At 42.8% G+C, this 22,147-nt stretch overlaps 2 protein-coding genes across 2 annotated transcripts; one reads left to right on the top strand and one right to left on the bottom strand.

The window, feature by feature from the left end:
* Nucleotides 1-3,648: 3,648 nt before the first annotated feature.
* Nucleotides 3,649-8,493, bottom strand: gpd1c (glycerol-3-phosphate dehydrogenase 1c). The gene is made up of 8 exons (XM_070855386.1): nucleotides 8,243-8,493; nucleotides 7,491-7,668; nucleotides 6,640-6,780; nucleotides 6,262-6,400; nucleotides 5,955-6,067; nucleotides 5,640-5,873; nucleotides 5,379-5,485; nucleotides 3,649-4,210 (listed from the first exon to the last, which is right to left on the bottom strand). The coding sequence occupies exons 1-8, from the start codon at nucleotides 8,281-8,283 to the stop codon at nucleotides 4,114-4,116; spliced, it is 1,050 nt and encodes a 349-aa protein (XP_070711487.1). The 5' UTR covers nucleotides 8,284-8,493; the 3' UTR covers nucleotides 3,649-4,113.
* Nucleotides 8,494-9,380: 887 nt separating this feature from the next.
* On the top strand, nucleotides 9,381-21,454 carry osbpl11 (oxysterol binding protein-like 11). The gene is made up of 13 exons (XM_070855385.1): nucleotides 9,381-9,778; nucleotides 10,117-10,185; nucleotides 10,378-10,553; nucleotides 10,872-10,951; nucleotides 11,666-11,854; nucleotides 13,001-13,199; nucleotides 14,222-14,367; nucleotides 14,652-14,792; nucleotides 16,240-16,699; nucleotides 16,873-17,059; nucleotides 17,248-17,430; nucleotides 17,874-18,027; nucleotides 18,571-21,454. Exons 1-13 carry the CDS (start codon nucleotides 9,663-9,665, stop codon nucleotides 18,625-18,627), a joined length of 2,157 nt encoding a protein of 718 aa, XP_070711486.1. The 5' UTR covers nucleotides 9,381-9,662; the 3' UTR covers nucleotides 18,628-21,454.
* Nucleotides 21,455-22,147: the final 693 nt, after the last annotated feature.

The raw sequence follows: 22,147 nt of genomic DNA on the forward strand, positions 1-22,147 counted from the left end.
TTTGTCTCGTCTCAGTCCATTCCCCTGGCTGATTCACAGAATCGATGCCTTTCAAGAGGAAGCAAGGAACGGACCGTATCTTATGGCTGTCTCATGCAATTTTTTCCACTCTCCCCGAGGTAAGAGGATGGGAGAGTCAAACAAATAAGCCTTGTGTTTTCACCCCGTGTTTGTATGCAGTGCCACGGCCGGGCCTCCTGCCAAGCTCTCCTCCTTTTCCCCCAGAATGCACAAGTAAAAAGACAAACCCAAGCAGCCACCACCACCACTGCCTTCACCTCCACCCCCGCTCCCCCCTACACCCTCCTGTTTCTCTTCGCCTCTAAGCAGAGCACTGGCAAACACAAAAGGAGGCAGAGAGGCACAGCCCGGGTGTGCGCCCCCATGAACGTACCCAGATTAAACCGGGGGCCATGATGAAGACGGCCGGGCAGAGGTGAAGGGTGAAGGGGAGGATTTGAGGAGAGAAGTAGGAGTGGTTGTTATTTCATGGACAAGACTCCGTGCCCTCTGCCACTGAGCCAGCGCCAGCTGGGACTAGGAGTGGCATCCTTCGCTTTCTCTCTTTTGCTTTTCTCTCCGTCTCTTATGTTTTCAATGAGAGCATTGTGTGAGCTGGAGGAAGGATATGAGGTCCCATTTGGCTGTCATTGACATGTAAAAAGAGTGTGGCGGTGACAGCTGACGAGATCAGTGGCCTGTAATTAGCAGCGGATGTAGGATAGACTCTCACCCCTCCGTGTCAGACACACACACATCCAAAAACGTATGAGCATCCACATATAAAAGGTATAAAAGAGGAAAATATGTACAGTATAAACATGCCACCAAACTGCCATGGTTTGTTTGCCTGAAGGTAATATCATGAGTTATCTATTAGGCTGCGTGTGAGGTTTCACACTGACGCAGAGCTTCTCTGGGTGCTATAAATCTAAGGGCGTGAACCATGTGGTCTGGCCCAGGGTGGCCCACATATTTGAAAAAAAAAAAAATTAAATGGAGTGCTCAGGGGAGAAGTTTGGATGCACAACTGAGACATTCATCCATGGGAGACACAGGTGTGATAAGCCGACTGTGAATAATAAGTGAGTCTCATCACACCTCATAAATCACATGCGTACTGACTGTGGAATGTACTGAACAGTGTCTTAATATGAATTTTGGGGTGATACCATCCAGAAAACACTGGGCTGTGGGAAAGATTAAATACACATTAATACAGTTTAGGCATGTTCTTGTGAGAGGAGCACATTTAAAGGTCGATTCCAGGTCTTTTTAAGGCACGTTTGAGAGACGCAAACCTTCACACAGATTTTGACTCAACGCTAAAATAACATCACTTTAAAACGTTCATATGGTAATTTGTTAGCAGCAGTTACCTATTTACACATCACACAAACTAAGAGCAACATTAGCATCCAATTGTACTCATGTTTCTGTCCACTGAAAGCGTTTTGGTCTCCACCAACTCATGTATAATATCCGACTCGGCTGATATTTCTCTGTGGGTTTGTCGTGGCAAGTGACCCCTTTTACATGCACATACGGATTTCATCCATTGTTCATATATACACATGGAGCAGAGCAGCTTTAAGATATCTGCCTCAGTAAAATGGAGCTGAATGGCATTTTGTTTGAGGCTTTCACAAACTTTAAAAATGACATTTGAAATCGCATCTCTCTTTCCACAGACAGCATTCCAGATACTCCTGAGGACTTTGCTGTCAACAACTTTTATGGTGAAAGGGTTAGACTTCAAGACTTCAAGACTCGTCTCTCCCTAAAACCACTAATTGTTTTGTAAATCCTTTTCCATTTCCAAGTTAAACAAACAAGACATAACGTGTTAATCAGCTTTAGAGGTGTTCAAAGGCATATTTTTTCAAATGCTGTAGCCCAACTTAGTGATTTAAATTTTTCTTTTTACATAGAAATTACATAGAAATTCTCTCTGGTGCAGCTTTGACACCATGGTTCAGCACAAAATGCGGTCTTTAATAAGTAATGAAGCTGAGAGGTGCATGTTCATGAAAAACAACACTGACCTCATGCTGTCATGCTTGTATCCTCCGCTGTCCAAAGGGCCTCTTACTGGAGGACAGTGCATGTGTGTGCGTGGGGTCGGGGGTACCAACAGACAAGTTACCGTGGTGATTAAGCTCCTCTTTCAAACTGGGTCCCATCTGAAGGTGGGCCCTCTCTTTGAAACAGAGGATCTGTGCTTGTGTCAAGCCACCAGGGTCTCAGCACTCGCTCAAAAAACCCACCGATGACAGTTTCTGTTCGGAGATGAGAGGAGCCGTCCCGCGGCAGAGGACATCAACCTGCGAGACCCAGCTCTCCCATGGGAACCTGTGGTAGCTCTTCATGGCCTCTTGTGGGCCCCCCCCTACAACTGGTGCCTCTTCCCTCACCCTCCCTGAGCTTTCCAGTGGCCCCTTTGATGTCCTGGGTTCTGGGCAGCCATGGACATGAGGGCCTGTCAGCCTGCAGGGGGAGCTTGGAAAGTTCCCCACCAGTGGATGGAGGCAGAGACAGACTTGATGAGAGAAGGTAACTGGTTATAGATCACAGAGGCCCAAAGAGGATGCAAACAGACCTGGTGCCAGTGTGTCAAAACTGAACAGTGACAAACAGAATCTTTATCAAAAGCTAATGGACTGCCATTAAGCCTATGGTCCCCAGTGAGACCCTTCTGACGTCAGTGATCCCGACTTTTCCTCTGCCACCTCCATGAGGTTCACATTTGTGGTTTTAAGTGAAACGTCTCGACAGCTATTGGATGATCACCATGACAGTTAGTCCAGCCGCTCCCCATCAGGATGAACTGTAGTTGCACTGGTGATCCTCTGACTTTTCATCTGGTGCCATCATCTGGTCACACTTTTAATTTGTCTGCGACTTTGGTTTAGGACCAAATACATGCAATTCTAATGACGTTCTAATCAGCCTCGCCGTGCTTTGCATCCAGTGCTAATCAGGAAATATAACACCTTCTTTTGTTATTCTCTTGAAGTGATGTCTAACAGTAAAGTTTGATCTTATTTAACTTGCTTTGTTTCTACACTCCCATTTTTCCACATAATGTGTTTTTCGTGTAAATTGATGCACGATAAGAACGATTCAGACATAAAGACAGACAGAAATAGACATAGAAACATAGAAACAGGGATGGGAGACAGATAGACACAGACAGACTATCAAAGGCCTCACCCGTCAGGCCTTTAACATGGTTGAGATGGAAGGACAAGGATGCCGTTTGTCCTTTAATCCGCTTTCTCATACAGAGTTACTGCAGCCCTCGTGGGAATCAGTTTCAGTCCGTCACAGGCCGACTGTGAGATCTGACGCACAGCTCCATCACAGAGCTGCAGACACCAGCTTCTGGGAACAAGTTCCCATTTCAGTGAACTGAGCACGATGGACGCACAATGTGCTCCATGTGGAGATTGAAGGGCATAGCGTGAACCAGCAGAACTCTTTGTGATCGCACATCACTCAGTCTGTGTACAGATGCACCATCTTCATCTTCATCCATCACTACTGAAACACTGAATGTTGCTCTCAGTTGTGGCAAAATATTGAAATCAACAAAGTGTCGTAGACTTGCGGAACTGATTTTGGTTCTTCCGAAAAAGAAAAGACAGCTTAACATCAACTGATTTTATTGAGAAAACACCTCCTCATGAAGGTAAAAAAGACAAGTTAGTTTTAATCTTTGAGACTGTTAAATGTCAAGTGATGAAAAGTGAATCAGTGTTTCGTTTATGCACCCTCATAGGGACATTATTTTTGTAATAAAGACTGGAATGTTTTAGCGGGATAGTTCAACACCTCCCACTGTATCATTTTTGCACCTTATTATGAATAATTGAATCAGTATTCTGAGAGCCAAATTCATTTTACAAAACTTTTTACAAAACAAGAGCAAAATCACTAAAAAAAAAACGGCTTTTAAAACCAAGAAAAAATAAAATTCATGATAAAATGGCACTAATAAAGACAATGTTAAGAAAAGTGCTCCTGTTGTATTGTGCGTTTGTATCTGATGAATCTCTGTTACCCTCTAGTGGTGCAAATAGCAAATTGCTATTGAGGGAGCAGACGGTCCAATCACAAGTGCTCTGGGTGGTTCTGCAGGCAGGTGATGAACTCTTTCACTTCTTTGCCCTCAAAGCAGATCTGGTAGACTGCAGAAAACAATGGAAACCTACAGAGGAAAGCAGACTTTTAGACTCATAGAGGCTTTTAGTTTTAGAGGATGCTTGGTGGGGGCCAGGGGCGGGGGCACACAGCGCAGTGAGCACACGAACTGGAGTGAGGGGGAGAGATGAGAGCGTGAGAGAGTATTGCTACATAGTCAGAGACTGCAGGCAGGACAGGTGAGAAACACGAGCGACAGAAAACGTAGTGAAATTTGGACACATTTTAATCTAACCGATAGTTCGAGGGCAGAGTGCAGACTTTGCAAAATTAAAATTTCATATCGGGCAGGCTCCACAAACAACCTGCGCAGATGTGTGTGTACTGTTCACCCATCAATTCAGTTAGAGGAGGAAAGACAAGCAAGGGAAGCTGCTGTTAATGAAGGTGCCAGTGTGTCTACTGCTCCTACAATGTCTACAGCATCATCCAGGACAACACCACAGACACCAAGACCTACAGCCCAGAGCTCTATGAGCCAGTAAAACTAAATAATTTAAAATTAATAAAGCAATATAAATAATACATATTCTATATAATGTGTTTTTTGGCACTTGGGAGCCGAAAGAGCCGCTCTCTAAAAAGAAATTCCCTTCACTAAACAGAATATCACCACACTCTCCTCAGCAGTGAGAACAAATAAGTAGTTTCACTATAACAGACTAACTAACTAACTTTGTTTGTTGTCTCCTTGTCTTGAGGCTTATGCTGATGTTAACATTACTGTTCAAAAAGAAGAGAATCACTCAATAAACTTTGTGTTGTGCTTAATCAACTTTATCACAATATGTTGAGACAAAAATCTGATTTGGGCCTGCAGAGCGACGCTCATTGGCCACTTTATTAGGAACATCTGTGCAATCTAATGCGGCTCTTCTGCAACACTGTTGTCTTACACGTCAAACCTATTTGGCTTCTGGAAACACAGTATGCTGTTTCAAATCACACACATTGGTGCAACAAAGTTTTTGGTTCAGTGTAAACTCGATGACGAGTCTTTTTAACGGTGATCTCCGTGTCAAATCATGTGTTTTCCCACCGAGGTCACTGTTAGTGACCCATGGATGAGCATGTACCTCAATAATAAACATTATTCAGTTTAAACTAGTGATTTCTGGCACAGTAGGTCTTTATATAACTACGTGACAGCCAACAGCGCTACAGAGTGGACTCACTTGTTGATCATGTCCCTCTTTTGTAGGAGCTTGTAGACCTCAGCGGAGGTCTGTGGACCCTGCAGCTTCTGACCGTTGAGCATTTCTGCCTCCAGCTCAGCAATGGACTGCAGAAAAAGACATAGAGGGAAAGCTTTAATGTTGTCCTGCTGAGATATTCTGTACAGTATATCTTCATTCCCTCATCTTTCTTCATGATGTCATGTATAACTTCCCTAAAAGTCCAACAGGACCGGCGGTGAATCCTCCCGTCCGACTCACCTTGGATGTTCTGACAAAGGCCTCTGCTACTTTGCGGTTCCGTCCTCCGTAGCAGGTGGTGATGAGGTCGGCCACGCCGCAGCTTTCCAGGAAAGTGGTGGAGCTCACTTGGCCATTGCAGAACAACTTGGCAAAGGCGACCATCTCCATCAGACCGAGCCGGATCACCGCCGCCTTGGTGTTGTCGCCGAAACCAAGGCCGTCACAGAATCCAGCACCCACTGCCACGATGTTCTGGCATGCAACATTTAGCTTTTGATTAAAACAACGATGAAGAAATACCACTTCACATTCACAGTGTGTGGCTGTGTTTACCTTCAGAGCTCCGCACAGCTCCACCGTGTCACTCTCATGCACGACACTGATGCGAAAGTTGGGGGTCTGGAGCAGCTCTTTGAAGATAAGGCCGCTCGCTTCATTTTTTGCCCCTGCAACATAAACAGAACACCCCTCAATACTCTTATAACAGAAAAATGAACACTGCTCTTTTCTTAAAGTCTGGCCACCTCATTGCACCCTCTTTTCAACCTCAAATCACTTTCTGCAATGAAAGTTTTGTGCTGCTGAACACACACACACACACACAAAAAATTGAGAATAATAAAAAAAAAAACTGTCTAACCGATGGTGGTTTCACAGAACTTCTCATCAGCCACCTCGCTGGCGATGTTGGCCCCCATCAGGACGCTGACCTCAATCTCTAGTTTCTCTCGGATGATGTCTGAGATGAGCTTTAGTCCATCTGGTCCCTCATCGATACCCTGGATGACAGCAACAATAATAATAAGAGAGAGTTTCTAAGTTTCCGCACTATACTAATGACATAAAGGTAACAGATACTTTATGTTTCACTGTGGTGATTGGTGTGTTGCTCAACTACAGCTTCCCGTGATGTCTTGGCCACAGAAAGACATGAGGCAACGTCAGGTGACAATATTTCCCTGCTTCCCCTTTTTGGCTGTCAGGAAATCTGACACGAGGAACAATGCCAGGATCTTACTTTGATCAGTGATATCCCCAGGGTTCCCTCCGTGACGTGAGGCTTCATCTGATCGCAGAGTTTGCTGATGAACTGGTGTGGGATCACAAAGACGAGGATCTTTGCTCCTTTGACAGCCTCTATGATGTCGGGAACAGCGACCTTGTGAGGCATCAACGACAGAGTCGGTCCTTAAACGGTGTTAGCTTTTGTTTTGGGGATAAATTGTGTCACATAAATGGATTTTGTATCAGAATAAACCCTTTGAGATGTACCATATTGGGACCACATCATTTCAGGTAATTATTATTATTAGTACATTTTAAAGCAAATCCATATCCGTAATAAAACATATAACGCCAGAGTCAATAGAAAAAAAGCAAAAAAACTGAACTAAAGGAGAAGTGAGGCCTTATTCTTGTTACCTTTAATGAGATTCACCTTTAATGTTTAAGATCACTGGAAAAAGAACAACTGTAGCTTCTTGGAAAACATCTCAAAAGCACAACATGTGGTTATCTACAAGGGTGTGACATACACACCACTAAAACAAAAAGTATATTACAAATGAATCAGTGATTATTTTCTCTTGTGTAGACCAGTAAATAGTATTTGCTCCAATTAAATCTTCTGTTTTGCATTTGATGGTTGTGCAGATAAGGTGAGCCGACTGTTGCACAAGCACAATTCACAAAAAACTCATATTGCCCCCTGTTACACGGATAATAGGTCAAAGTTGGCCTGTTATCAGTGTAATGTCTCACTGTACAATCATTACAGAGAGTTGCATCACCTGTTGACACAAGGCAAAATGACTGGTGATTAAAAGATAAAGCTGCTCATCGACACTCCACTAAAACAGGAGCACTTACCACGTTCCTGGGCAGCTTGTGACCTGGCAGATATTTGACATTTTCGTGCTCTGTATTGATGATCTCCGTTAGCTTCTTTCCATCGATCATTTCCTCATACACCCACATGTTCACCATTGGGTCGAACCGGTTGGATGCTTTGACATTGTGCCCGATTATTTTGGCAATAGAGGAGCCCCTGGTTGGAGTAAAAGGGCAAGAGCAGACGATAAAGGTTTCACATTCAATCTATGGAGCTCCCAAAGAGCTCCTAAAACACGGTAGAGCCTCTAATGGATCAAACAAAACCTCAGGAAAGTCAAATAGGTTAAAAACACATTAAATATGCATTTTGCTTTAGAGTCACATGGAAGAACAGTTTGATTTGCAGGACAACCCCTATAGAAACACATGCACACTATTAAGAATAATATCAAAGGCCTCCATTTAAAGCTCATTACTGCTCAGTAAAGCAGGCTCCAGAGTAATCAGACTTCCATTTGCTTTTAATCTGAGTTCTAAAAGCATGTGCATGTTGCAGCTTCTGGCCTAATCCTTCAGGTTGGTGTAAAAGATGAGAGCTGCTGTGAAAAGGGAGGCGGAATAGATCCAGAGCAGCTAAGGCTTTTAATTTCTCCCTTTGTGGTGTGATAAATGAGAATTGCACATTGGCGGTATGTGCGTTCAGTTGAGCGTCGATTGCGGACTGAAACAGCTTGTCCTGTTTCTGAAAGACCCCTCTAAAAAAAAAAAAAAACCCCACGAGAAGTTACCAGTTTCCAGATCCGACGATGCAGACTTTCTTTCCAGGCATTTTGGCAGTGCTGAGTCCTGCTGTTCGGCTTGTTCTTTTTCTCCCTCTCCGTCTACTATAACTTCCTCATACGCCCTGAAAATTTCTACCACGGCTTCAGCCCTCCCCTCGCTCACCACGGATACACACTCTTCCCTTTGCAAAAGTGGAAACAACATGATATCAATGCGGCAGCCGTCTTAATGCACCGCATCACCCGCTTTTAACATTTTCACGTATTGCTCACGTATTGCTCTTCACTACTGGGCTGATTTTATAGACCCGGGTTGATGCAGTGAGTGTACAAAGACGGTTCACCTCTCATTTATTATTAAATATTGATTGCAAATATAGGAACTCGCCCGTTGCGCCGCCTCGTCGTGACCAACTCACGTCCGACGTCAAGACGAATATTTAATGACACTTCCGGTCAATGTGTTTTTCAAAACAATGTTCACATTGAAGAGTGCAGTAGCTGTGATAAATATGTTGCTACACATAAACAGACGTAATAAATAAGCACATGAATATATACGTAAATATATTTTTAAAAAAAAAACAGATTAATTTAATTTAATGAAAGAATGAATGAAATGCAAGTTGGAGATTTTATTTCAATATTTTCAATACCTTGTTCATTTTTGGGAACTATCGCTTTTTTTTATATATATATAATATGAAGAGGAATATTGATAGTTAAATTATGTATGTAAGAAAGTGAGGAAAAATTTGTAAAAGTGAAAAAAATATAATTATTTAAACGAAAAAAATATATTTAATCTATCCATTTGTTTATTTATTTTCTTACTTATTCATTAATTGACTAAAATCCCACTAAAAGTAACCATACAGTATATAATAGTATATATAAGTAACCAATAATCATACAATAATTAAAATAAAATTGCTCAACTTCCGGTTAAGCTGCAGTTTTGCTTTTTAATTTTTTCTTTGCACATATGTTTTTTGTTGGTGTTTTTTTTTTCTTTTACTTTTTTGACAGAAGCGAGATAAGACGGTTTGTTGCTTTTATCTGCTATTTTTTTATTTTTTTATTTTACTTCCTATTAACCTGCGCTTGTGAGCTCACTAGTCACATGACTGTTTTCCTGCCAAAGCAGTAAATATCAGGCGAGCTAACTGGCTACTCCCTGTATCAGCAGAATTGATAATGTTTTATTATTCGTTATATAACATAGCCAGTTAACAGTCCATCGTCTGTTGGGTGTGTGGTCCGTTTCGATTAGCGATGAACCGGCAGCCTCACTTTGCGTTATAAGGGAGGCTCGTCCACTTAATCAAATCTGTGGTGACTTAGCTTAGCTTAGCTTAGCTTCACTGGTTAGCTTGACGCTAGCAGGCAGAGTTAGCGTCTAGAGGAGGCTTCGTTGCTAGTGACTATGCAAGGGGAAACCACGGCTATACGAATCACGGAAAACGAAGGAAAGCTGGATGTATTTCCCCAGAACAGGACCCCAAGCTCGGGGCGAGCAAGTGCCAAAAGCTGGCAGTATAGGTGGGTGGCTGTTTATCTTGCTAACGCTCATATATTTAAGCTAGTTTCCACATAAACGACGTGTTCTGTTTACCTAGTCTTTGTGTCACCAACAGTAGAATTGTGCTAATTACATTTTATATTGTTTCTGCAATTATTTACCAACTTGCTTTTATGCTCATGTTCTCAAATCATTCCAGTTACAGTTAAATTGCTCTGCCCTCTAAGCAAATCTGACACTAGACAGTGAGCTGTGATTGATTTGTGCATGCACCCTTGTGTACCATAGGTGTGTAGTCAGTCCAAGTCTTTTAACAAGTGTCCTTTGTCTTATTTTGCTTGTTAATCTCTCATCCCAGTGACCACATGGAGAATATTGATGGCTACTTGATGAAATACACCAACCTTGTAACAGGTTGGCAGTATAGGTGAGTTTCTATGCCTGTGTTTAATGTAAATATGTATGGTGTCTACATCGGGGGTAAGCCCAAGAAACTTTTCTGAATTCACCAGCTGTTTTTTGCCAAGTTCATTATCGTAATCCTGACTAATCCAATCCAAGTAATGCCATTGAGGTTTGTGTGGGAGGCAGACGTTGTCATGATGGCTGTTGTTTTCAGGTTCTTTGTCTTAAACAATGAGGCGGGCTTGCTGGAGTACTTTGTCAACGAGCAGTCGCGGCCCCAGAAGCCCCGTGGCATGCTCCCCCTTGCAGGGGCCGTCATCTCCCCCAGTGACGAGGACTCGCACACGTTCACTGTCAACGCCATCAGCGGGGAGCAGTACAAGCTCAGGGGTGGGTACCTAAATACTCAGACTTACTTCATGACACGTTTAACAGTCGTGTGTCTGCTATAAGTTAATTTGGGCTCTTCTGGTCATCCCTTGGACCAAAGTGCATCATGATACCGTGACGTTTCAGCCCTTACAGTAAGGTTGTGAGCTCTAATTTTATCTTCAGGCCTATTGCCATCACCATCCATCAAGTTCATACAATATTGATTTGGATGTTTTCCATTATCTGCTGCTGGTGATGCAGAAGCACACGGGAATCGATGCTGAGTAAGATCATCCTAAAGTAACAAGGTTTTGCTTGTATGTGTGTGTCTCTCAGCTACGGATGCCAAAGAGAGGCAACACTGGGTGAGCAGACTGCAGATTTGCACACAGCACCACACAGAGGCCATGGGGAAGGTAAGATGGTGTGCATATGAGCATATATTAATGGAGTGCACGATGATGTTTGAAAAGATGCCTCACACCTCACACTTGCTCTTGCATGCAAAGATTCAAAGATCTTATTAACATAATTGGGGAAATGAATACAAACATTTTGGTGACTAGTATATAATGCTCTTTAGAGGTTGGCTGTGCTGTGGCACAGAGCGCATGTGAGCTGGACAGCCTTCAGTTTCCTGTTCTCTCCTCACGTGTCAAAGGAGCAATCAAAAAAAGCCAGATCTGTGAAATATTAATGTTTATGTAAAAAAGGTTTTACCCCATTTGTGTAAGCACACTAATCACTAGCACTGCTCTGAATATTGATCTACAGACCACGATGCTGCCCACATTCTATTTTGTTGATCTTGTGATACACAAAAACCAAAAACACAGACCTCCCCGAAGCTCTCTTTTTATGTTAAAAAGTTGTGCATTTTATGAGAAAGTGACAGGATGGTTCTCATGGCAGACGCATGCAATGTGAAATTTGGAATTTACAATATCTGTAAATGGAATGAAATCAATTTTTATTGCCCAGAAAAATATGTTGTGCCTCCTTTGTTGATGGTGTTGTTGTCTCCAGATATTTTCACCTTATAGCAAGAACTAGTTACCTCAGGAAATTGACCTCAGGCATAAATTTAGTGCGTTATATCCTAACAACAGCTAACATTTTGCATTGCACAGAGTAATCCCCCACCCAAATCCCGGAGCTATTCTATGGCGTCTCAAGGCAGCGGTAGCTCACCCATGTCCCTGCGCCGGCCCAGCCAAAACCCCACCACCTTATTCGGCTGGACGCAGGTCCATAAGGGCTCGTCACTTTACTCCAGCAAGAGGTCCCTGCTGCCAGACCATCTGCAGGATGCCAGAGAGGTACAGCAAACCAGAGACCCACTGCAAGCATTTTATATTCATAAATATGTTACTGACATTGTGTTTTGCTCAGAATCTAATCCTGCACTTTATTAACACATCACTGACATGTAAGGACCAGCAATTGTCTGCTGCACCAAATGCATCAGATTTGATCTGTCACTGGAAAGTTTGCATTGTCTACACAGCCAATTTGTAGTCAAGAAAATCTTAAAATCCTGCCATGGATGATGGCTAAAAGACCACTTCAATCAATCAATCAATCAATCTTTATTTATATAGCGCCAAGACGCTTTACATAAAGAGCAGGTCTAGACCAAACTCTTTAATTAGAGAGAGACCCAACGATTCAGGAATTCAAAATTTAGGATTCAAGAATTCCCACATGAGCAGCATCAATATTCTATTGAGCAACAGTGGAGGAAAAACTCCCCTTTAACGGGAAGAAACCTCGAACAGACCCAGGCTCAATGTGGGCGGCTTCTGTCAGGATCCGCGTACTTCACCGCTGTCAGCATAGATACACAAGGGCTAACTATACATTATATAACTGACAGGTAATTTGCAGTCATTGTAGATCATGAATTCCATAAACATAGAAGTAGCCTTTGATATTATAGGAAGTCACAAGTACAGTAGTATGTTCCTACAAGGCACGTGACAGTAAATGTAAAATATTAAGACTTAGTTTATGGTAGAGCTGTTGTTGATTTAGATTTGGTTAGTTGTGAACTCTCACCTTCACTTTTTCTTATTTGGGTTATCCTGATTGTCCACAAGAGAGTGCTGTTGTCCTTCCCCCAACATCAGTAGACCCAGGAGCTCAGTTTGGATCAATCATTCATTTTATTCTCTTAGGATTTTGAATCAGAACACAGCAGTTCAAGGATTTTGCTTTCAGTTTGTCAGAAATTGCTGTTACACTTACCCAATTGAATTTTAGTATGATAGAAAAAGTAGAAGGCTAAATGGTATACGTAGGTAGACATGTTTTAATGTGTATTTATATTGTCTCGGAAGGAAGCCAGGTTAAAAGATTTCAGTGAATTACAACAAAAGCAACAACAGTACCTGCACCGATAAAGTTCAGTCATGACACATTTAATTTGCCCCAAATAACCAAAGTGTCCTCATGATCCCCTCCAGATGATGAGCCAGGCCCAGGGCCAGCACAGAGACCTGATCCAGAGCATCGAGGGACTGCCTGCAGCCCCCGGCCTCTCCCCTCTAGACCAGGACCTCCTAATGCTAAAGGCCACCTCCATGGCCACCATGAACTGCCTCAACGAGTGCCTGCACATCCTGCACCTGCAGCAGGTGTCCAGGCAGAGAGGCTCCCTGGGAGGTCAGTGAATGAGGGGTTGGTGTGTATAGTGTGCGTCTGAATGTGGTTATTGTGCTTTCCTGCCCTCTGTGGATTTGTTTGTATACTTGCAGGTAATTCTAACATTGCTGTCAAGATGATAAAGTGAATGTATACCCAGCTACATTTCTACAAGTGAAGAGTTTTGCCATTAGATCATGCACAACTGTCTTTGCCTTCTAAATAAGCTGCTAGTGCTCTGTAAGCGACAAAGGCTCCCTGCAGGCCTTAGTACAAATCATAGTCTTGCACATACAGGCCTGCACCCAATTTATCAGCTTGCTTTAGCCGGACAGTGGAATTATTTTGCATTATTGATAGGGAACCGTACCTATTCTTACCACCTGTCTCGAAGGTAATGAGATCTCACATGGTTAAAATATCCGTCTGCAACACTTTGAGGACAGAATGGAGATCTAAATCAGCTTCACATAGGAAAACCGTACCGTGCAGTTTCAGACGGAACCCAAAGTGAAGCGTCTAACTTGCTGATATCTCAACGGTTTCTGTCCAGGATGATTTGAATAGAATCATCCAGCTAATGTCCCACTTTTTCACAGCAGATCTCATTACTCAATGTATATTTCATTAGGTCAGACTCATCGCTCAGCCAATCAGATTAAGTTGTCCGACGACGCACAAGATGAATTTGAATGAGATCGGCCCACCTCTAAACATACATAAAAAAAAAAATGCCCCCGCCAAACCAAGCAGGTGTAGCCAATCAGAGGATGGGGATGTTTCCTGTCGGCGGGGCCACAGTATCCTGATACTCGGCTCGTCAGTGGGTTTGGGTTACACTCTTTTGGACCGAGGGAGCTATCTAAGGGAAAGCCGTCTGTCCAGTCAGCAGCCAGGCGGTTGTAGAGTGTTGTGTGGCGAATGGTTGGCAGAGTGTAGAGCTACTGGTGTGTGCGTGAGTGTCAGGGGGACTTGGGAGGGAGGGGGGGACTGTACTGCGAATAACTCTGAACCTGACGCTGTGCGCTCCCCGTCCATGGCAGGACCCACCATCGAGTGGTTGGAGCCCAAGCTGCCCGACATCCTGAAGAACGGCAGCAGCTCCTTGGGCACCTTCACGACAGGGGAGGGCGCGCTGGAGGGGAGCCAACTGGAGCTCAGCAGCCCTGAGTCCTGCAGCTTCTCTGGGGTAAGACCAAGGGAATGACACCCACTCTCCTCCAGGAAGCAGCTAGCATTCTGCATTCTGGGAAAAGTTGTGCCAACCTCTTGGTAATTAGGAAGTTGATATGACTCAATTTATTTCCTTTTATGCTTTCTAATCCAACCATAGACCATTCAGGTTATATTTTTTGCTTTTTTAGAAATTGGTCAAGCCTCCCACAGTATAAACAATCACTTACTTTCGACCTCTGCAGAGTCATTCAAGCACAATGTTGAATAAATCACATTCCCCTCCCTTCCCTCTCTCAGGAGCAGGAAGACATAGATGCAGAGGATGAGACGGAGGACTGCTTCACAGACAAGGAGGAGGACCTGGGTGCCGTGGAGGAGGAGCGCAGCGTCATCCTACACCTGCTCTCCCAGCTGAAGCTCGGCATGGACCTCACGCGGGTAGGTCGAGTTCCATGTACTGCCAGGCAGCAAAGCAACCCCCCCCCCCCCCCCCCACCCCCCCCTCCAGACTCAAACAAACTCTTGCCACACTTTGTTTTTCTAAGTGTTTTGATAAGGCTTTCTGTGTTATTACAAGATGATTATCAGAGGATTATGTCTGTCATTTCAGATCAATAGTCCCACAGTGAGAGGAGTTAGTCCAGCTGCTGGTGCTTAGATTAGCTGTTTAGAGCACAATGAGGCATAAAGTTTTCTTAATAGTTCTCCACATTCAGTGATCATAGGCTTTAATACAATTTGTTACCCATTGTAACCCAGTTTAAGCACTCTATAAAACACCAAGGGGGCACAAGGATTGTTTGCCTTCTTTCTTCAGTTATGACTCCCTCACTTTGTATATTTTCTTGGTCCTACCACACGTTTACTCATTTGTCACTGTCCACTTCCTTCTACTACTTAAGATGAATAAACCATGTCAAATACATTAGACTGTGTAAAAATGCATTGGCACATTGCTGAAATCTCAGGAAAAGCTAACGTTTTGGAGAATACGTGGTTCTCACAGCACAGTGACAGTATTATGTAATGTTTTCCATCGTCCTTGCAGCAATTTCTTTATATATTCTTCATAGTTTATGTTAACTTTTTTCAAGCAATTAGAGGTAAAGCTGAAACATAAGGTTTGTTTTTACAATCAATTGAAATTATTTTACTGATATTACATATATGACAGCTTCCGAGAAAATCCCACGATGGTGGGAGATAAATCAAAACTCAGTGTATTGCATCAGCGTAACCAATGGAAGGCTCATATTAGTGTGAACATATTTTGACTTGTTAAAAACTAAATCCATGAGAACAAAGACAATTACATGCCTCATTTGTTGAAAAGGGTATGTAGATCAGTGCATATCTGAATTTCTAGAGACACAGAGACCACAGAGAGGAAAGGTGTAGTTGACAGCCAGTTGAAAGTCAAATATAACTGAAATAGAAGCTTGAACAAGCACAGTACTTGGAAAGAAGGTTGTGGTGACGCTGATTAAATCATCCTGTCCTAGTTCAGGTCTGTTTTTCAATAGTCTGATCTGTAACGACCTTACAGGCTGAATTAAGCAGTTCTTGCTTTGTAATTACCACTGCTGGACACACACACACCTGAAAACACCAAGAGCAGAGTCCTGGATAGTCATTCTATCTTCCAGTGTCAGTTTGTTCTAGTATTTGGATAGCCTCCTCTTGGGTTTCTGATTTATCGCAGTAATCTGGAGGATCCACCTCAGATGGAGCTCTAGTGGACACTGTGAGCTCAGGGTCATGTCCCGTGCATGTCACTTGCTCGATTTAATGTGATGGTGCCCCAAATCGAACAGAAAAGGCACTGTTGCTTTCCAACTAAAAAATGAATAAATTGTCACCATATTTCTGTGGGCTCTCCTCTCAGGTGGTCCTCCCCACCTTCATCCTAGAGAAGCGTTCTCTGCTGGAGATGTATGCCGACTTCATGTCACACCCAGACCTCTTTGTGGCCATCACCGATGGCAGCAGCCCTGAGGACCGCATGGTCCGGTTTGTGGAGTACTACCTCACCTCCTTCCATGAGGGCCGCAAGGGCGCCATCGCCAAGAAGCCCTACAACCCCATCATCGGTGAGACCTTCCACTGCTCCTGGAAGGTACCCAAGAGACAGGAGGCCTCCAAGGAGTCCTCACAGGGAAGCCCCGACCCGGCAGCCTCCCAGGACCCCTACCAAGTGCGCTTTGTGGCGGAGCAGGTGTCCCACCACCCCCCTGTGTCCGGCTTCTATGCTGAATGCCAGGAGAGGCGAATGTGCGTGAACACACACGTTTGGACCAAGAGCAAGTTCATGGGAATGTCCATCGGAGTGTCCATGATAGGGGAGGGTAAGCTAGCGCTGGTTTTTATTGTCATGTTGTGTAACCATGAATGTCAACAATCAGAAACGTTTTTAACCAATACAAACTTGATATAGAAAAAGAGATTGAGTAAAATGATCTGCATTATTAATAATTGCACCTGCTGCTAATGTTCCCGTATTCACTATGTATCCTTCCAGGTTGCCTATATCTGCTGGAGCACGATGAAGAGTACACTTTCACGCTGCCTTGTGCGTATGCGCGCTCCATCCTCACAGTGCCCTGGGTGGAACTGGGTGGCAAAGTCAACATCAGCTGCGCCAAGTCGGGCTACTCTGCAGTCATCACTTTCCAGACGAAACCATTTTACGGTGGCAAGTTACACAAGTGAGTCATCCTCCCAGGGTACAAGTGGGTGTTACTGTTGTTGAGAAACAGGCCATTTAAGATTGTAGGTGGTGTATTGTTTCACCAAAAATGTGAGAATAAAACAAAAGAATCTTTATCTGTCTTAAAATAACATGTAAACTTAAATGGTGTTCTTTTATTCATTTCATTGTCCTGCCTGAATGTAGGGTAACAGCGGAAGTGAAGCACAACGCCACCAATGCGGTGGTGTGTCGTGTGCAGGGCGAGTGGAACGGCGTCTTGGAGTTCAGCTACACCAGCGGAGAGACGAGGGTGGTCGATGTCACCAAGCTGCCTGTAACGAAGAAGAGCGTTCGGCCCAATGAGAAGCAGGGCCCGACTGAGTCCAGGTCAGGCTCTTTTGTTGTCTTTGGATTTCTCCTTTGACGTCTTGCCCACTTCAGGTTTTTGTGCGGAGTTTGCAACAAGTGGAATTAGCGAAGTTAAAGTTGAGTTTAATGCTGTACAGAAGGTTTAGTTGGGGAGTGTTTAGGTATTTAGGCGTTGAAGACTGAACCAAAATGCTTACAGGGCTAAAAATCAAAGGCCCTCAAAATCAGGTTCATTACATGAAATATACAAATTAATATTCAACTCTACACTCAGTTCTAGTGAGCCACTAGTTGCCTTAAATTGGCAGTTTCCCTATTGGAGTTCTGTATTGCAGCTAGCTGTGGGAATATTGCCAGCAGATTACACCAGCCCTGAAGCTAGCAAAAGCTGTTTAGCGACAGTATAATTCTGATAACAGAAAAAAAAAAAGCCACCACTAAATTATTTCACTATGTTTCAGGCGCCTTTGGCAGCATGTGACGGCGTCCTTACGGGAGAAGGATATTGAAAAGGCCACTGAGCACAAGAGGCTTCTCGAGGAGAGGCAGAGGACGGAAGAGAGGCACCGCGCTGAGACCGAAACCGCTTGGAGGACTAGATACTTCGAGAGAGAGGTGAGCAAGTTGACCGCAACTGAAGCTCAGCTTTGGTGCCCCTTGGTTTATTTCCCCATCGTGAAGGTTTGATGACACTAATGAGGGCGCACATTCAGGACAAACAAAGCACAGCCTGTGAACACTCAGCTGTGCTGACTCTGAATGAATTTTAAATCACCTTGTGCATTAATTCTGTCTCCTGCTGGAGCCTCTCCATTTCAGAGTGTTCTCACCTTGCACTATGCTATTTTAGATTTCCAGGTGAAGAATCTGGGTCATTTAAATGGACATTTGGCTCTGGAGTTCTCTGTGATTAGTGATACATTTGTTCAGTGGCCCAGTGTCACAGTTTAGATCAACATATTTTAGTTTTTACCTCTAATTTGTGCCCTCAATGCCAAGTGCACATTCCCTTTCTTTTTCATTTTGTAGAACATAATGTTCCAATAATTTCCAACCCTAAACAAATAGCCTGATTGGATTAAACAACTCACTGCTTGAAATATACTGAGAGTTAATTCATAAATAGTATTTTGACGCTAGTCTGTTCTTCTCCTCCAGGGTGAAGGCTGGGTCTATCACAAACCACTTTGGAAAAACTCTGCATTCAAATCCTAGTTTCTTCAGTCTCTTTCTTGGATGCTGATATTGTAGATTCAGGAATGTGTGTGTGTGTGTGTGCGTGTGCGTGCGTGGGTGTGAGAGTGTGTGTCTGTGTGAGCACACACACGTGCTTGACGGATATGAAACGAAAAAGCATGACCTGCACTGACGTACAGATGAATGCAACACTGGGGGGAAGGACCGAGAGACAGCATGACCGAAGGTGTCCTCCAAGTCTCGCTCATGACGTTCACGAAGCCTCGAAGTACAAGCTTTTTGTACTGCTGATCAGTTTTTTTTAACTATCTAATGTCAATGAAAACATATTCTTGTACAGGTAATGGTACTCTATTTACACAGCCTTAAGATTAGTCTGATGAATGATGCTTTATGTTTGGGTTCTGCTGATCAACCTGGATATGGTTTTCGTCTTCTGTTTTTAAGCTGTGGTATCACACTATAAGGTGAAGTGACTTTTAAAAGGAGTTTCTTGATATCTAACACAAAGAAAACCTAAATAATTGGAATACTGCCTGATAAATGTAATGCTGTGAAGCTGTTGTAAATTGGATTTGGTCTGCTGGAATGTAAAGACGGCGTTCATGATCTTCATCTATGTTACAGCACCCGAAAACTTTGCTTTAAATCAAAGTATTTCATTAAACATTCATGAAAAAAAATAAGTAAGGATCAAAGAAAAGAATTGTAGGTGTGAGCTTTTAGCGAGCGTCACAGTCAAAAACTCAGCTAAACTGCTTCATTGGGACTGTGGTGTGTGTGGATGTATCAGATTTGACTGTACCCAAACATCAGTCAGATTCTAATGCTGAAGAATGTGACCCTCACTTCAAGCCAGCAAGGAGCGCAGAAACAGCCAGACAGCAGAAATGTAAAGGAAGCACACGTGCTTGGCAGGTCACGTTGGCAGAACTGTTCGTGTTCATGTAGGAAGTTTTCAGGGCCTTTAAACCCAAAAGCAGCCGACCAGATTGACACAGTCAGAGTACGTTTACATGCACATAGTAATCTGGTCGCTATTAGCTAATCACCTTAGGGCAATACCGTTCTAACAGTCACGTGGTACACATCATACAGTCTGTAGGAAGCATCCAAGTCTTTGAGGAGCTAAACAGCAGCAGTGAAAAACATTTTAATTTGAAGGATTGAAAAAGAAAGATGACTTCAGAGCAGCACCACTCATGAAGTTTAGCTCATCTTAGCATAAGCACGGGAACAAACGTTATTATTATTATTATTATTATTATTATTATTTAAAAATCTGACTTGTAAAAATGACTAGTGGTTTTAGTGAGAACTGTTTCAAACACAAAATTACAGAAAGGATTCCAACAGAGAAAGACGCCTAAGACCCTTTTAGTCTCACCAGAAACGGTCACGCTCTTCAAATATGGCAAATGGCAAAAACGGTGATTTTTACTCCTGCAGAACACAGGAGCTGCAGGCTCGGTCGGTTTGTTGATGTCATCGTGCATTGCACAAATATTGCGTTGGACAAGAATTGACCCTTTAAAACACTTAAGTCACGCAAACGAATCAGCAGCTACGTTTTTAAAATGCGTCAGTGGAGTCTGGTGGCGTCGAACAGGGCTGTTTGTGATGGAACAAAAGGGATTTTACAGGTCTATCTCTGAAACAATTCCAAAACTTTGTATACCTACCAGTCATTTCGAACTCAAAATATATATATCAAAGAAAGAACGGGCACAGGTTTAGAAATAGCAGTTATAATTTAAGGTGCTGTGGTAGTATTGCCGTAATTTGGTTACCATCCGGTCAGTTATGTGCATGTAGATATACGTATTGATATGAAGTCATGCTGGTTATCTCTAAATTGTCATTTATTTAATTGTTTGCTGCCTTGATATTGTATTGAGTAAGTCACACTGCTTGAATGGCATGTCGTAGACTAGCTGACAAATAACCAAATTTTTAAACGATCAAACAACTACAATTGATTGAGTCACATGTGAATGCATCTAAAGATTACAACCCCACTATTCATGTCTTTCTCCTATTTACTTCTGTGGTTTTGCAGTGGATGGTGAAATCCCTACATGCATGATAGCAAAGTCTCTCTCTGTTCACATTTAATGCAAGTATACGACCCCAGCGTCTGCGTTACTTCAAGTCATAAATGTCTCTTGTAAAAGCTTTTAACCAAATTTGCTTGTTTTGTATTGGAAATAAATATTTTCTTTGAATGCGTGTTCATCCCCTATCTTATGCTTTAACTGCTCTTATTTTTAGAGCCACTTTTTGTATAGAGACATTAACATTTCTTGTTCCATCAATGTTTGAGTTGTTGTTTTTTTTTCCTTTTGAGGTCATTCCAATCGACTATGCTGTGATGTATATGTGATAAATCTGATTATGTTTCCCCCCCCTAAACTAAGTTTTAGCTTCACATCCTCAAACTCTCCCAGTATCCAGTAGGACTCATGTTCTCTACAGAAAGAGGAAATCCACCCTGCCATTGATAAGCTACCCCCTCCCTCCACGTCTCGGTGCCTTATGCAGACTCTTTCTGTGTGTGTCTTCCAGCTAATGGAGCACAGCATTTTCATCAGTTATTACCTGACCGATGCAACGGTGTATGTATTTTTTTTTTTGTGTGTGTGTGATCGCGTGTGTATGCGGGTGTGTTTTATTTTTAAGAATCAATGCTTGATGTTGAGAGAAGTCAACTAAGCACTTTTATTCTAGGTTTTGACATTTTCTTGGTTTTGGAATCTACTGGTTGTCTTGCTGACCTATGAAATGCACTGACATTGAAGGAAACCTGATGTAGAAAAATGGACATGTGTGATAAATAATCAAATAAATTGCGTATCAGTTGTATATTGTGTTCCAAGTTTTGTTCTCTCCCTTGCATAATGTCTTGTTTTGGTTCCTCTTGTCCTTGATGGAGTGAACAGATGGGTGATGCAGGAAGTGAAATAGTTTGGATTGAGCCTAATCACAGTATTTCTTCTTTGTTTTGACTTTCTTTTGTCTTCTTTTCTTTTCTCTTCAGCTACTTGATATAATCTTCTGCTGAACATTGAACTTTCTGAGGAGTGCAGATTTGCACATTGGAAGTGCATTATGATTTCTCAAAGGTGCCATATTATGCAAAATGCACTTTTTAACGCCCAGAGATGACCAAGCTTCTGTGTCTCCAGCTCCATTTTTTTCAGTAAATGTGGGTGAATGCATGCCGTTGAGATTTATGATGTCATAAGCGGACTTGTTGAACATGTGACCTCCGTCAGCCCATCAACAGACTGCCAGCCTCCTGAATCCCCTCTGCTGTCTGCTATTGTTGTTTGCTCACTAATGTTGAAGGTAAGAGCAAAGCACAGATGTCTGCTAAACAATGTACTTTATGAAAATGAAACCATGTAACTTGATCTAAACAGGAGGGATGATTGCATCAAGGAAAATGCCAATTTTGCATTATTCTTTCCTTGAAATTCCTTTTTTTACAATACATTTTATTGTATGCTTAAATACAGTATGGAAAGTGTGAAACCTT

Source organism: Pempheris klunzingeri, chromosome 24, assembly GCF_042242105.1.
Source record: "Pempheris klunzingeri isolate RE-2024b chromosome 24, fPemKlu1.hap1, whole genome shotgun sequence".
Lineage (NCBI taxonomy): Eukaryota > Metazoa > Chordata > Actinopteri > Acropomatiformes > Pempheridae > Pempheris > Pempheris klunzingeri.

What these genes read in the sequence shown, in the direction of transcription:
- gpd1c (XM_070855386.1), bottom strand. Translation starts at nt 8,283, where the DNA reads ATGCCTGGAAAGAAAGTCTGCATCGTCGGATCTGGAAACTG. An exon ending in AGCTGTGCGGAGCTCTGAAG is followed by an intron (nt 5,874 to 5,954) that starts GTAAACACAGCC and finishes GTTGCATGCCAG; the next exon opens with AACATCGTGGCAGTGGGTGC. An exon ending in CCTTTGTCAGAACATCCAAG is followed by an intron (nt 5,486 to 5,639) that starts GTGAGTCGGACG and finishes CTTTTTCTGCAG; the next exon opens with TCCATTGCTGAGCTGGAGGC.
- osbpl11 (XM_070855385.1), top strand. Translation starts at nt 9,663, where the DNA reads ATGCAAGGGGAAACCACGGCTATACGAATCACGGAAAACGAAGGAAAG. An exon ending in GCAGAGAGGCTCCCTGGGAG is followed by an intron (nt 13,200 to 14,221) that starts GTCAGTGAATGA and finishes CGTCCATGGCAG; the next exon opens with GACCCACCATCGAGTGGTTG. An exon ending in CAGGGCCCGACTGAGTCCAG is followed by an intron (nt 17,431 to 17,873) that starts GTCAGGCTCTTT and finishes ACTATGTTTCAG; the next exon opens with GCGCCTTTGGCAGCATGTGA.